At 42.8% G+C, this 13,243-nt stretch overlaps 2 protein-coding genes and 2 non-coding genes across 8 annotated transcripts in view; 3 read left to right on the top strand and 1 right to left on the bottom strand.

The window, feature by feature from the left end:
• naca (nascent polypeptide associated complex subunit alpha) overlaps nucleotides 1-7,124 on the top strand; it is a 9,648-nt gene extending 2,524 nt beyond the window's left edge. Inside the window, exons 3-10 of one of the 5 annotated variants that reach the window (XM_042098620.1) lie at nucleotides 2,447-3,039; nucleotides 3,082-3,901; nucleotides 4,393-4,478; nucleotides 5,251-5,328; nucleotides 5,807-5,953; nucleotides 6,187-6,315; nucleotides 6,590-6,712; nucleotides 7,005-7,124. In XM_042098620.1, coding sequence (XP_041954554.1) covers nucleotides 2,447-3,039; nucleotides 3,082-3,901; nucleotides 4,393-4,478; nucleotides 5,251-5,328; nucleotides 5,807-5,953; nucleotides 6,187-6,315; nucleotides 6,590-6,712; nucleotides 7,005-7,019 — 1,991 coding nt within the window. In that variant the 3' untranslated portion in view covers nucleotides 7,020-7,124. Of the gene's footprint in view, nucleotides 1-619; nucleotides 1,424-2,446; nucleotides 3,902-4,392; nucleotides 4,479-5,250; nucleotides 5,329-5,806; nucleotides 5,954-6,186; nucleotides 6,316-6,589; nucleotides 6,713-7,004 lie in introns of all 5 variants that reach the window. The other 4 variants (XM_042098619.1, XM_042098621.1, XM_042098618.1 and 1 more) reach the window with 4 other exon arrangements.
• On the top strand, nucleotides 6,017-6,092 carry LOC121714647. Its single transcript, XR_006033381.1, has one exon. It is a non-coding gene; the product is annotated as a small nucleolar RNA SNORD59 (small nucleolar RNA).
• Nucleotides 6,861-6,935, top strand: LOC121714645. The gene has a single exon (XR_006033380.1). It is a non-coding gene; the product is annotated as a small nucleolar RNA SNORD59 (small nucleolar RNA).
• Nucleotides 7,125-8,124: 1,000 nt separating the features above from the next.
• On the bottom strand, nucleotides 8,125-9,036 carry LOC121713739 (histone H2A, sperm-like). Its single transcript, XM_042098626.1, has 2 exons — nucleotides 8,901-9,036; nucleotides 8,125-8,612 (listed from the first exon to the last, which is right to left on the bottom strand). The coding sequence occupies exon 2, from the start codon at nucleotides 8,608-8,610 to the stop codon at nucleotides 8,200-8,202; it is 411 nt and encodes a 136-aa protein (XP_041954560.1). The 5' UTR covers nucleotides 8,611-8,612; nucleotides 8,901-9,036; the 3' UTR covers nucleotides 8,125-8,199.
• Between the last annotated feature and the right edge of the window lie 4,207 nt (nucleotides 9,037-13,243).

The raw sequence follows: 13,243 nt of genomic DNA on the forward strand, positions 1-13,243 counted from the left end.
GGCTGGTTGGAATATCACATTTTAAAAAAGTAACGTTAAAGAGTAAACCCAGTAAAGTTAAAGCTTACATCCACTCGTCCAGTCCACTTGTTCTCCTGACTCCGCCTTCACTCTATTTCCCACTTCATTAGAGTAAGACTACCCTAGTTTTAAACCATTTCACACACCGCAAGGTGTTCTTTCAAACTGTCTGGGTATGCTACTAGGGGTGTGAAGATCCTCACACGTATTCTGAATGTAAGCACTGCATGGAGATGCTGGGAAAAGGGCACACTTAAACGTTTTGTTGTCGAACACACAATAACACTGAACATCAGAAAGCACAGTTTTCCACAACAACGTTAATATTCTTGAAAGATGTGTTGTCCAGTTGGTTTCTAAGCTGGTTGCCATTTTGTGTCAAAGTGATCAAAGTGAGAAGGCGTCAGAGTTCCTGATCTTGGTAAACATGACCGTATTCATCATCTACCTGCATCTTTAAGGAACATGTGTCTTTACACTTAATGATCACGTGGCACGAAATCTCCCCTCTTGCAAATTTGTCAGCTTTTGCTGATACTCTCGCTGTGACTACCTTTCCCCCTACTATTCCTGCTATTCCTCCTCTCCTTCCTCTCAGCTTCGGGGGTGTTGAGCGCCACCATCTCCCCTGAGGCGGCTGTGCCTGAAATTACCAAGATTGTGTCAGTGGAAACTTCTATTGTGGCTTCGGAAGCCACAGCGGTGGTAGACCAACCTGTGGAAAGCCCCATAACTCCAGCCGAAGTTGCGCAAGGTCAGGAGAATGGCGAAGTTCTGGCTAAACAAGTGCCTGAAGCTTCTGTGACTGCTGAGGAACAGCCATCTTCTGATGTGAAGCTTGAACAAGCCACAGAAGAAACTGCCCCGGCACCAGCTGCCTCCACAGAAGAAACTGCCACTGTACTAGCTGCCTCCACAGAAGTGTGTGTTTCTAGTGAAGTGCCTGCTCAAGATTCTGAAGCAGTCATCGAGGAGGATTGTGTTGCTAAGGAAGAAGTGCCCGCCACAGAAGAATTGATGGAGGCTACAGAAGAACCCGCCACCGAAGTGCCGAAGGAAACTGCAGAAGACCAAGAGTCTCTCAAAGATCTCTCTGCCCAAGAAGCCACTGAACCTGATTCTGCACCCGTTGCTGAAGAACCTGCTGAAGTTGATGGACCTGCTCCCGGACCTGCGGATAGTGAAACTTTGTCTGAGAACTTAAAAGCTGTGAGTCTAAATCCTACTGATGAAGCAGACTTGACAAAATTGGAACAGCCACCAACGGTTACCATCGACATAGCAACTCAAAATGGAACTCCTTTGGAGAAGGCAGAACCGGTTACCATCTTCTCTCAGGCTGTCCAGGCCAAGGTGGAGCCTAATTGCGCTGGCCCCTCCCTCACTTCACGGCACCTGTCAGGTGGGTGATTTTGTGTGAAGTCTGAAACTGCTGCTTCATTTGAAAAGCAGCTGCCTCTCTTGTCTCTTGCGTGTCCTCTGCAACATTCGTTAACCATTCTCACGACACCCAAGTATTTGCACTCGTCACATGAAAACGGTACAGGTTTTGTCTTAGCAGCTGGAAATCACTAGCATTTACAGGCACAATTTGATTTGAACAGAAATGCGGTCGGTCAGGCAGTTGCATCTTAAGGTTAAACCTCAAATGACGAAGCAGGTCAGTTATAAAGGCCCTACCATAACTTATATGATCTTGTTATATATTTTTGTCTTTGTTCTATATACCTCAGGCTTTGCGGTGTTGTAGACTGGAATATTAGGCGTTGTTCCTGTACTAATTGGTGTCTAACCTTGTGTGTTAGTGGGCATAACCAAAACTTTACAGTTAAACGTCTAATGAAATGCTTTTGAGAGATGGTAATATAAAGTGTCCTACTTGTCGCATGCAAGGAAGTGGTCCGCTTCACTCATTTTAGTTTGTAAATCTGACTTAAATTCGCCTGTAGAAGCACTTGTGAAATGGTTGCTCCTTCCCCAATCTTGATTTACTAGCTGTCATGGTCCAAGTTGATGTGCTAAATTCAAAATTTGCTGCTTAATTTTAACTTACAACTAAGCTAAGCTTGAATATTAGCTTCGTTGTGTGTTTGTGTGTGTGTGTGTGTGTGTGTGTGTGTGTGTGTGTTCACTGATTTGGCTTTGTCTAAGCCAAAGTCTGGTGAATGTGTAGTGCTTTTAACAGTTTTGGCGTTCCCTCCCCTTAATAAGATTTGACATGTTGTGAGGCATGGGTGCTACTTTGCATCTTTTGCTGCTGAGCCAGCAGGTTTGTGACGGAACACAAAGTTTGCACTCTAACACGTTTGTATTTGATCGCCCCTTGGCCCTCCCCAATCCGTCTAAACATGCATGGTTTGGGATTTGCTACCATGCAGTTAAGAGAAAACAATGTTTCCAACTTGAGTTCATTTATTTTCTTCAGCCACACCCTCTGCTCCTGCCGCAGCTGCTGCAGCTCCTGCCAAGCCCAAAGAGGGCAAGGCTGGACATAAGTTGTCCTCCTCCCCACGGTCCACTGCCCCTAAACCTGTCCCTTCTGGTAGAAGAAAACGTTCCTCACTGTCTGCTTCCTCTTCCTCACCTACCTCTCCCAAATCTTCTTCTGGTCCTCGTGGTACCCCTACTCTTTCTCCTTTGGCTTCCCCTCTGGCTTCCCCACCAGTTGGCTCTCCAGGTTCAAGTCATGGAGACATGGCTGCACCCAAAGTGGTCAAGGCCAAACCTGTGAAGCCCAAGAAGACTGAGTCCTTTAAGCCTGTTAGGTCAGAAGTCCCAGCTGCTGCACCAGAAGTTTGTGTCACTGCCCCTCAGCCCCCCATTTTGTCTGCTCCAGCTGAGTGCAAAGTAGCTGAAGTTGAAGCCAAACCAGTTGAATCAAAACCTTTAGTGCCTGAGGCTGAGCCAGTTGAGGCCAAACCCAAAGTAGTTGAGGCCAAACCCAAAGTAGTTGAGGCCAAACCCAAAGTAGTTGAGGCCAAACCCAAAGTAGTTGAGGCCAAACCCAAAGTAGTTGAGGCCAAACCCAAAGTAGTTGAGGCCAAACCCAAAGTAGTTGAGGCCAAACAAGTTGAACCTAAGCAGGAAGTTAAACCCAAAATAGTTGAGGCTCTGCCTGTAGACATTGAGGCCAAACCAGTTGAGGCCCTGCCTGTAGGAGTTAAACCCAAAGTGGTTGAGGCTCTGCCAGTAGAAGTTAAACCCAAAGTGGTTGAGGCTCTGCCTGTAGAAGTTAAACCTGTAGTGGTTGTGGCTGAACCAGTTGAGGTTAAACCCAAAGTGTCTGAGGCCAAGCCAATCGAAGTGAAAAAAAAAACATCGTTTCCTCTCCCTGATCTGCCATCCTCTCCCAAAACGGCAACTCCTGTGTCATTCAAAATTACCTCTCAACCAGCTGCTCCAGCTCCCAAGTCTTTTGCTGAAGCTGTGGCTTGTAGTCCACCTAAAATGGCACCGGTGTCTCCCAAGATTGCCCCTGAGCCTCCAAAAGTTCAACCTGTGCCTGTGGTGGTTGCTCCACCAACTGAGACAAAGCCTGAGGTCAAGCCCTCAGTGGTCGCACCTCTCCTTGATGATGATGATCTTCCCCCACTTATCCCCCCTGAGAAGCCAGTTACTATGCCTGTCTTCCAGCCCCCAACAGTTGAGCAGGCTCCACCTAAGGCCACTCCTGTTGTTGCCACTGTAGCACCCCCAGAGGCTGCCCCTGCACCTGCCCAGAAACATGTAGCAGCACCTGCCCCAAAGCCTACACCTGCTCCAGAACCTGCTCAAAAGCCTACTCCTACACCTGTAGCTGCCCCAAAGCCTGTGCCCACTCCTACCCCAGCTCCCACTAAAGCCCCATCAAAACCGGAGCCTGTGATCAAGAACGACAAGGGTACTTCTTTGCCTCTTATGTGTCTGTCTGTTTCTTTCTCACCCTTTCTGTGTGTACAGTCTGACCACTCTGCTCAGTAGTGCTCCACAGCTACATGCGCAATATACAGCTTCACAGTACTAATGTTTTCTATTTTATTTGTGTTGATTATAGAGTTTTCAATTTTGTACGGTTTTTTTTCCCCCTAAACTGGCCTGTTTCAGAGAGAAAATGGAGTGATGTGTTATGGGTGGTATGGGGTTTTCATTTGTTTTGGTTTATTTTGTATTATACATAATTTCATCTGAAATTTGTAGTGACGAGTATTCCATCCACAGTCCACACACATTATTTGCATTGCACATTGGCTCTCACCCTCCCCCAGTGTTGCAGAATTCTACATGTATTCAGTCGGTTATGTGAATTGTAAGCTGTTTATGTTGTGCTCAGTGGACTGCTGTAGAGCTGCTGCTGTTTGCAGAGACTAAAACTCTTCTCTGGGTGCCATGCAGGGTCTGGTACTGAATCCGACAGCGACGAGTCTGTGCCTGAGCTGGAAGAACAGGATTCCGCACAGACACAGACACAGCAGGCACAGGTAAGGACGCCACACAGGGCTTACAGCAGGCACAGGTAACCACACACCACCACACACCACACAGGGCTTATAGCAGGCACAGGTCACCACACACCACACCACATACACCACCACACAGGGCTTACAGCAGGCACAGGTCACCACATACACCACCACACACACAGGGCTTACAGCAGGCACAGGTCACCACACACCACATACACCACCACACAGGGCTTAAAAGAACAGGACCTATTTTTTGGATATTGCCTTATTTATTGTCGATCCTGGAGTTGGATAAGAGGATGCATACTCTTATCTGTGCGTGCAATAACCCAGTTTGACGCCGTTGGTGTATCTTGGCATAATTGATTGGAAGTGGAGTTGCTCAAGTTAGCCTATAGCTAAAAGCTATACTGAAACAGAAGAGCATACACCTCTTATCGAACTATAAGGTAGTCAGGAAATAAGCTTTCCATAAAGTTGGCATGTTCCTTTTAAAAAATCTTGGACTCTGCTGGAATTCAGACATGGGCCAGGTTGTTTATTGTATTTAGAATATATAATTGTTTTGAAGATTTAAACAGCCCTGCTGTGTAAGCCCTGATCAGAACTTTATCTGGTGACTCCAGGCATCAGAAGCCCTGCTGTAAGCCCTGATCAGAACTTTATTTCCTGGTTCAGTTTCACGCTCTTGGGTCTGTTAGTTGGCCTATACCTGCTACTGTCAATCATCTGATCTGTCGTAATTATGTATTTGAAGAGAATTTGATGCACCTCCTTCCTGTCATAGCTTGCAGCTGCTGCTGAAATCGATGAGGAGCCAGTCAGCAAAGCAAAACAAAGCCGAAGTGAAAAGAAGGCCAGAAAGGTATGTCTAACAGGCTAGTCATGCTATTGAGCACACATATATGAAGTCTAACAGGCTAGTCATGCTATTGAGCACACATATATGAAGTTTAACAGGCTAGTCATGCTATTGAGCATACTTATATGAAGTGTCTCCTGTGCTTTCACAATGCCTTTGATTCAATCACCATTAAGCTGAAAATCAGTCGAGTGTTAGATGTAGTATTTTCCATTAGGTGGGGATCACCTTGGCAAGCGTAGCGCAATGCTCAGACCAGAAGTTATCTCGTTCCTAAGTAACACAAACGGTTTGCCAAAACTGACAATGGAATACGCTCGTGTTGCGCTTTGAAAGTTGAACCAAGTTTAACGCTCGGCTTGTTCAACACTAGTTACGCTAGCGCTGCCACCATTCCACTGGCGAACTGTAGAGAACAATAGGAAACGTGCCGCTGCTCAGTGTGATCCACGCGTTAATCTCTACCCTCCATTTTTCTCAGGCTATGTCCAAGCTGGGTCTCCGCCAGGTGACTGGAGTTACCAGGGTAACCATCCGCAAGTCCAAGAACATCCTGTTCGTCATCACCAAACCAGACGTGTACAAAAGTCCCGCTTCAGATACCTACATTGTGTTTGGTGAGGCTAAGGTAAGGAAAGGAATCCCAGTTAAATTTTGAAAAGGGATCACTTGTGTTGTCTAAAATGTCTTGCCCTCTGTGATGATGTAACAGTATGACTTTCGTTCTTCTGAGTCTGCTGAAGCCAAATCCATCTGTGCTGAGGGGGAATCGTCCTGTTTCGTGTGTTTTGGTCACGACTCCACTGCCAAATCTGTAGGTTAAAAGATGTGCATTTGTCTGTCCTTCCTCTCGTCCGTCAGATCGAGGATCTGTCCCAGCAAGCCCAGCTGGCGGCTGCAGAGAAGTTCAAGGTGCAGGGAGAGGCCGTCTCAAACATCCAGGAGAACACGCAGACGCCCACCGTACAGGAGGAGAGCGAAGAGGAAGAGGTTGGTCTCTAGTGGCACCACTTATCACAAGGATCTTATTACTCACTACATAACAATGCTTGGACCCCCCCGCCCTATATGGCACCCTACTCTAGTATAGTATAGTCGAGTGTAAAATGCAAATTAAGACTGCAGAGGCTGAACAGTTTTTGAATTTGCTGATGCATAAGTCTGCAGATTCCACTAACCTTGTTCAGCTCTACAGTGAATACACCTCTACAAAGCAAAATGATCTGGTGAATTTCTTTATTTTTATTTGTTTGTTTATTTTTAGGTTGATGAGACTGGGGTCGAGGTGAAGGACATTGAACTCGTGATGTCACAAGCCAACGTATCGCGGGCAAAGGCTGTACGGGCCCTGAAGAACAATAACAATGACATCGTCAATGCCATCATGGTAAAAACCTGCTCTGTTGTTCATGCCAGTCTTTTTTTAAATGTATTATTTATAATAATAATAACATTATTGTTATTTTCCCACCAATACAAGAAATTCATCATATCCACATTTTTGCCAGTAATATACAGTTTGAACTGATGTCCACTCTTCGGTGATGACTTAACAGTATGACTTTCGTTCTTCTGAGTCTGCTGAAGCCAGCCTTTCTGTCCTGAGAAGAGCACTCCTGTTGTTTTGTTGGCTATATAAGCCCTGGCTTTCATACTTACCTCTGTGTTTTTCTTTCCAGGAACTGACGATGTAGGAGGACTCCAGTCGGGATTGAAATGAGATGTTGCTGATTTAATCTACTATTATTTGTACACTTTATACCCAAGCGAAATAAAGGTGTGGCTTGACAAAAAGTGAACACCCCCTCCACATGATTTCTTCTGGGTGCAGCTGATCCTCAGACACTGATGTATTTGAATGGATGGACTTGCGCATGCTAGACACAATATATGAACGCATAATGCTAATATATGAAAACTTAATGCTAATTTGCTCCCTAGAGCAGCTGATCTCTTCATGCAATAAAGTGTGAGTGACTTACAGAATGAAGACTAGCTACAATAGTGGGTGTGTTGATGACTTATAAAGAGCTTATGCTGCCAAATGCTGTCACTGTATACTTATATACTATACTCACTGGCATCACTGCTACTGTGACCTCGACAATCCAAGTCTACTCCAGAAATGGGACGTTGGGGATCATTTTTACACTGTTCCAACAAAAATTAAGGGAATACTTTAAATTTCACTTATCACCCGGAGAGAAGAAATACTCTTTTCTGATTGGCTGGTTATTCATTCTGAATAAACAGTACACCTATGAAGTAGATCTGGTAAAAAAAATGTAATCACCGTTCCATATCAATGGTTGTTATACAGTAGTTACCATTCATAAGCATAGTAGGATGACTGACAGCCTGGGAGCTGACTTGGCAACAATGAAATCAGCTACATTTCACTTAATCTTCCCCACCCTCTTCTCCACCCTCTTCTCCACCCTCTTCTCCATTCACAAACTAGCCCACTCACACAGAACCTAAACCAGCAGATCTTTTCAAAAGTGCAGCACGTCTTGTAAACAAATAATTGAAATGCAACTGTTTACTCAATTTCAGAAAGAAAAAAAAACAAATGCACATCTGTTTAAACCCTGCTGCCATGTGCTCTATGGAATGCACATCTGTTTAACCCCTGCTGCCATATGCTCTATGGAATGCACTGTTCCATCCCTCATCCTACAAGGCCAGCCCATGCCCGAGAAAACGCCGGATCCATTGAATCATGGGTTCAGTGATTCTCACTGGGTGAAGGGGGGAGCAATAGGTCTTAACCGATCCGCATTAAAAAAAAAGAAAACATATCTAAAAGGTTTTTTTATTATTTAGACAAAAACAATTAAAATGCTTTATATTAAAATTAAAAAAAAAAAAAAACTAAAACTCTTGGGAATTCACATCTTTGCTTGTGTCAGCCCTCATGGTCTTCTTGGGTAGCAGCTGAGCGTGGATGTTTGGAAGTACACCGCCCTCCGAGATAGTTACCCCTCCGAGCAGGGTGTTGAGCTCCTCGTCGTTCCTAACAGCGAGCTGGATGTGACGGGGTGAGATCCTCCTTTTCTTGTTATCCTTGCAGGCGTTACCAGCCAACTCCAAAATCTCGGCGCACAGGTACTCGATCACGGCAGCCAGGTAGACGGACGCTCCGCTTCCAATGCGCTTTGCATAGTTGCCTTTGCGCAGCAAGCGGGCGATACGACCGACAGGGAATTGTAGACCAGCGCGGGAAGAACGAGTCATGCTGGACTTGGCCTTAACGGCGGCGACTTTCTTTCCACGACCGGACATTTCTGCAAAGGAGAGGTGGTGTTAGTGGATAAATCTTTGAAAGCCAGCCAGCTGGGCAAGTTACAGCATATGTGCTTTATCTTTAGCGCAGGAGTGAGCAAAAATTAAACTTAAAACCAAAACAGAAATGGATCACGCTAAACGGCTTTGGCTACGAATAACAAATTAAGCAAATTAGACGGCATGCCTAAATTATAGTTCGGCCTAACAGATTATTTCTTAGAAACAGAATAGTGACTTTTCAATCAGTTTTTACACAATAAGTGTGAAAACATTGTAGGCCTACTTACTCAGTATTCAGTGCGCAATGAGGAAATTCAACAGGACAAATCCACTGCTGCCCAAACCCTGCCCGCCTGTTTTATAGCAACGTGTGCTCACCAATTCTTGATTGAAGTCAATTGCCAGCACCTGTTTTCAAGCAGTAGCCTGCCCTGTGCAACGACTTTATTGGTGCAATTAGTCCATTAAAGAGAACTAGAAATGCAATTCCAAGGAATTAGCAGTGCATAAAAATGCAAAAATTGTGATGTAAAATATAATAGTTAAAACAGATAATGCAGAGATGGTTACGCATGGTGGTTTCATAGTTTAATGAAAGTTGATAGTTTAAATGTAAATAATTTAAAAGTTGTTGATAGACAGATAATTTAATAAATGATGATAGACAGAAAGATCTCACATCTAAAGACAAGTAGTAGAGTTTTAAGTCACAGACTATGATTTTGCAATGACTAGGGATCTTGCAGGGTCACTATTTACAAGACTGCAACTAGATTCCTTTAAATTATTACCCATCATGCAATAGATAACAGCACCTGTTTTCAAGCAGTAGCCTGCCCTGTGCAACGACTTTATTGGTGCAATTAGTCCATTAAAGAGAACTAAAAATGCAATTCCAAGGAATTACCAGTGCATAAAAATGCAAAAATTGTGATGTAAAATATAATAGTTAAAACAGATAATGCAGAGATGGTTACGCATGGTGGTTTCATAGTTTAATGAAAGTTGATAGTTTAAATCTACCAAGCTGTAAGGTTGCTGAACTCTCTTCCTCCTCTCCCCCCTCCACCCTCAGCTACATAACATCCTGGACATTGGACCCACAATGGCCGCCTGCACTACTCCACTTGCACACTTGCACACTTGTACACTTTACAACTTGGTGTTGTTGTCCTGAAAACACAACACTTCTGCTGCTCTTACATAACTTGCACCACTATGCCACTTTCTTTATTACTTAGGTCAAACAGAACTATACCCAAGCCTTTTATTGGCCTGACTTTGCACTAGTATTTTATTGACTGTCTATGCACAATTTCAACCAAATTTTGCTGCTCTTATTTTTTCATTATTATATGTGCCCTCTTATTTACTTATTTACTTACTTTTTTGTTTACTTGAATGTTATGTTTGTCTGTGGACTTAAATTGGAAAAATATGTCTTGTCTTCACCGTGGGATAGTGAGAAACGTAATTTCGATCTCTTTGTATGTCTGGAACATGTGAAGAAATTGACAATAAAGCTGACTTTGACTTTGACTTTGAGATAAACAGGAACTAAAAATGATAGCCTACTAAACTCAAAGTCGTATTTTCATGTTTCTGCAGCATTGTTTCATGCGTGACATCCTTAACCGATACAGAGTTGTTCTGTCACGTGGAAGAGCCGACTAAATATCAAGTCAAGTCAAGTCGGCTTTTATTGTCAATTTCTTTACATGCACTGGTCATACAAAGAATTGAAATTTCGTTTCTTACTTTCCCATGCAGACATAGACATGCTTTAAATACAGACATAGACATACTATGGACATAGCCATAGACAATAAACATTAAATTAAAGTGCAAGACTGAAATATAGAACATGTATGTATCAAAATAGAAATATAGGACATATATTAAAGAAAAAATAGAGGTAGTTGTGTTGTATATTTCTATAGTCTTAACAGTTACATGAAGTTTAAACTTGTGCTTGTGTGACCTGTATATTTACATTGATATGCAGTATGCAGTAATTCAAGTATATCAGTACTTATACAAATATGTATAAGTAATGACAAATATTATAGCAATAACAAATAATCATAGGCTACAGCTGTTGCCTACTTTGCCCCTTCCTGTTTGGTGTTGGAGAGAGGTCACTATTGGTCTTCATATTGTTCACGTCACTATTTGCATGAGCCACAACCCAAAAGACTTGCGATAATATCAAACATGTTTGATATTGTCGTAACGGCAAAACTAGAAAAAGACTGACTCCGACTGACTTAAAACCGCTAAGATTGGCACCATACACTTAACGATCTAGTTGACGGGAGCGCGCTGCAATTCCAGTACAACTCCCATGAGAAAAAAGATCATGGAGAATAAAGAAAAAAATATTTAAAAAATCTTTGTATTTTCCCACAAGGTGTTTGGGTGCTCTGAAAATGAGAACCAAAATTATTTTTTAGACTTGTAAAGTCTGCTGTTCAGACCCTGAAGGAATTTATTTTCTGTTCATTGTTTTTTGTGAGAGTGTTTTTTACTTATCTCAGTAAGGAAAATAAATCAAGAGCCTATGTTGAGTACAAATATGTCTTCTGAAGGCTTAAACAGAGCCCAGCCAAAAACTCCAATAAAATTTGTATCAACTTTGAGGGACAGCTATGGCCATGCAGGATTACCAGACCAAACGTGACGATTTTGCTACATACTATTCCTATTTATGTACCAGCATGCAAAATTTGAGCCTCCTACATGGTTTAGTTCTTGCGCTGTGGGCTTGTCAGTATAGGCTGTTTCTGGGGCCTGTTTTTCCCCCTTTGAGTCACATATTTACCTCTATTGTGACATAGTTGTGGGTGTTTGTACATTTAATCTGTGTCTTTGTTTTCTGTTTTTCTTTTTACATGAATTGTGTTTGGCATGTGATTGCTCTCTAGGATCTGTGAGAGGGGCGGGTCTTAGTAATTGGTTGCTTCGGATCTAATTAAGCAATTAACACCTGTGCTCTGTGCCTGTACTAAACCAAAGTCCTTTTAGGCAAGTCCCTCCACTCGGCGGCCATATAGCAACGCTTTTTGGGCACTCATCGGGCATCCTATTCAGCAGAAATGCGCGTGTGCAAGGCTTCACGACACCAATCTTGCTCCAACGGCGAGTTCACAACACATGATTGGCAAGATGTCTTCACAACACACCATATGATTGGCTCAATGTATTCACATCACACCACATGATTGGCTCAATGTATTCACATGTCAACGTTTTGCCGAGGAAGGGGTGGGATATGTGTAGACAACGGCCATATTGGCGTTACAAACTAACCCCATGCATTTCTATGGAGGATTTTTTGAGTGTTGTGTCTCCTCATTAGAAAGTCTCTGACTAAACCCATTCATTCCTGCGTTGTCTTACTATGCCCTGAAGAAGGCCAAGCCGCTCTGCGTGGGCATTTTTAGATCCTTTTTGGGCATGTCCAATTTGTATTAAAGACATTTTAATTTCACAAGTCAAATCAAGTTTATTTATATAGCGCATTTCATACACAGAGGTCATTCAATGTGCTTTACATAAACAAAAGCAAACAGTAATAACAGATAAAAGCATAGAAGGGCAATATAGTCAAAGAATAGTTCAAAAGGTAAAGATCACAATAAAAAGAAAACATAAAACGTACAAGGTAAAATCATTTAAAAATAAAGAATAATTAATAAGCAAAAAAAGGCAAAAGTAGTAAAAAAAGTAATAAAAGTCAAGGTAGAATAGTTTTCAAGGCAGATTCAGAATTTGTAACTCAAGCAGTTAGCAGAAAGCATCTGAGAAAAGTTTGGTCTTAAGTCTAGATTTAACCCTTTTTGATGTCATCCGAAAGTTGGTTCCAGAGCTGAGTCGCATAGCAGCTCAAAGCATGTTAAGTTCTAACAGCAGGTTTTACTAACAGAGGGGTATTTCACAAAAACTATATGAGGGATTAAGCTGGGATTTTTGGGGATTTTTTCTCTGCACCTAGCCTGGTCGGGACAGCCAAGCTAAGTTAATTCTAATGGTAGTTATGTTGTCTTATTGGTTCAGCTAGCTGTCATTCAAATCAGACCTCTGTGTGAATTTTTAAGGAGCTTTATTCCATTTATATACTATTTGGTAAATGTGCAGTGAGGTGAAGCACACACTAATCCCGACGTAGTGACCTGGCTGCTACAGCGACGCTCGGGGAGCAGTGAAGGGTTGGGTGCCTTGCTCAGGGGCACTTCAGCTGTTCCTACTGGGTCATTCCACGTCAGTTTAACCAGGGCCCACGCTGATTTAATCTACTATTATTTGTACACTTTATACCCAAGCGAAATAAAGGTGTGGCTTGACAAAAAGTGAACACCCCCTCCACTTAATTTCTTCTGGGTGCAGCTGATCCTCAGACACTGATGTATTTGAATGGATGGACTTGCGCATGCTAGACACAATATATGAACGCATAATGCTAATATATGAAAACATAATGCTAATTTGCTCCCTAGAGCAGCGGATCTCTTCATGCAATAAAGTGTGAGTGACTTACAGAATGAAGACTAGCTACAATAGTGGGTGTGTTGATGACTTATAAAGAGCTTATGCTGCCAAATGCTGTCACTGTATACTTATATACTATACT

Source organism: Alosa sapidissima, chromosome 7 (genome assembly GCF_018492685.1).
Source record: "Alosa sapidissima isolate fAloSap1 chromosome 7, fAloSap1.pri, whole genome shotgun sequence".
In the NCBI taxonomy this organism is placed as follows: Eukaryota; Metazoa; Chordata; class Actinopteri; order Clupeiformes; family Clupeidae; genus Alosa; species Alosa sapidissima.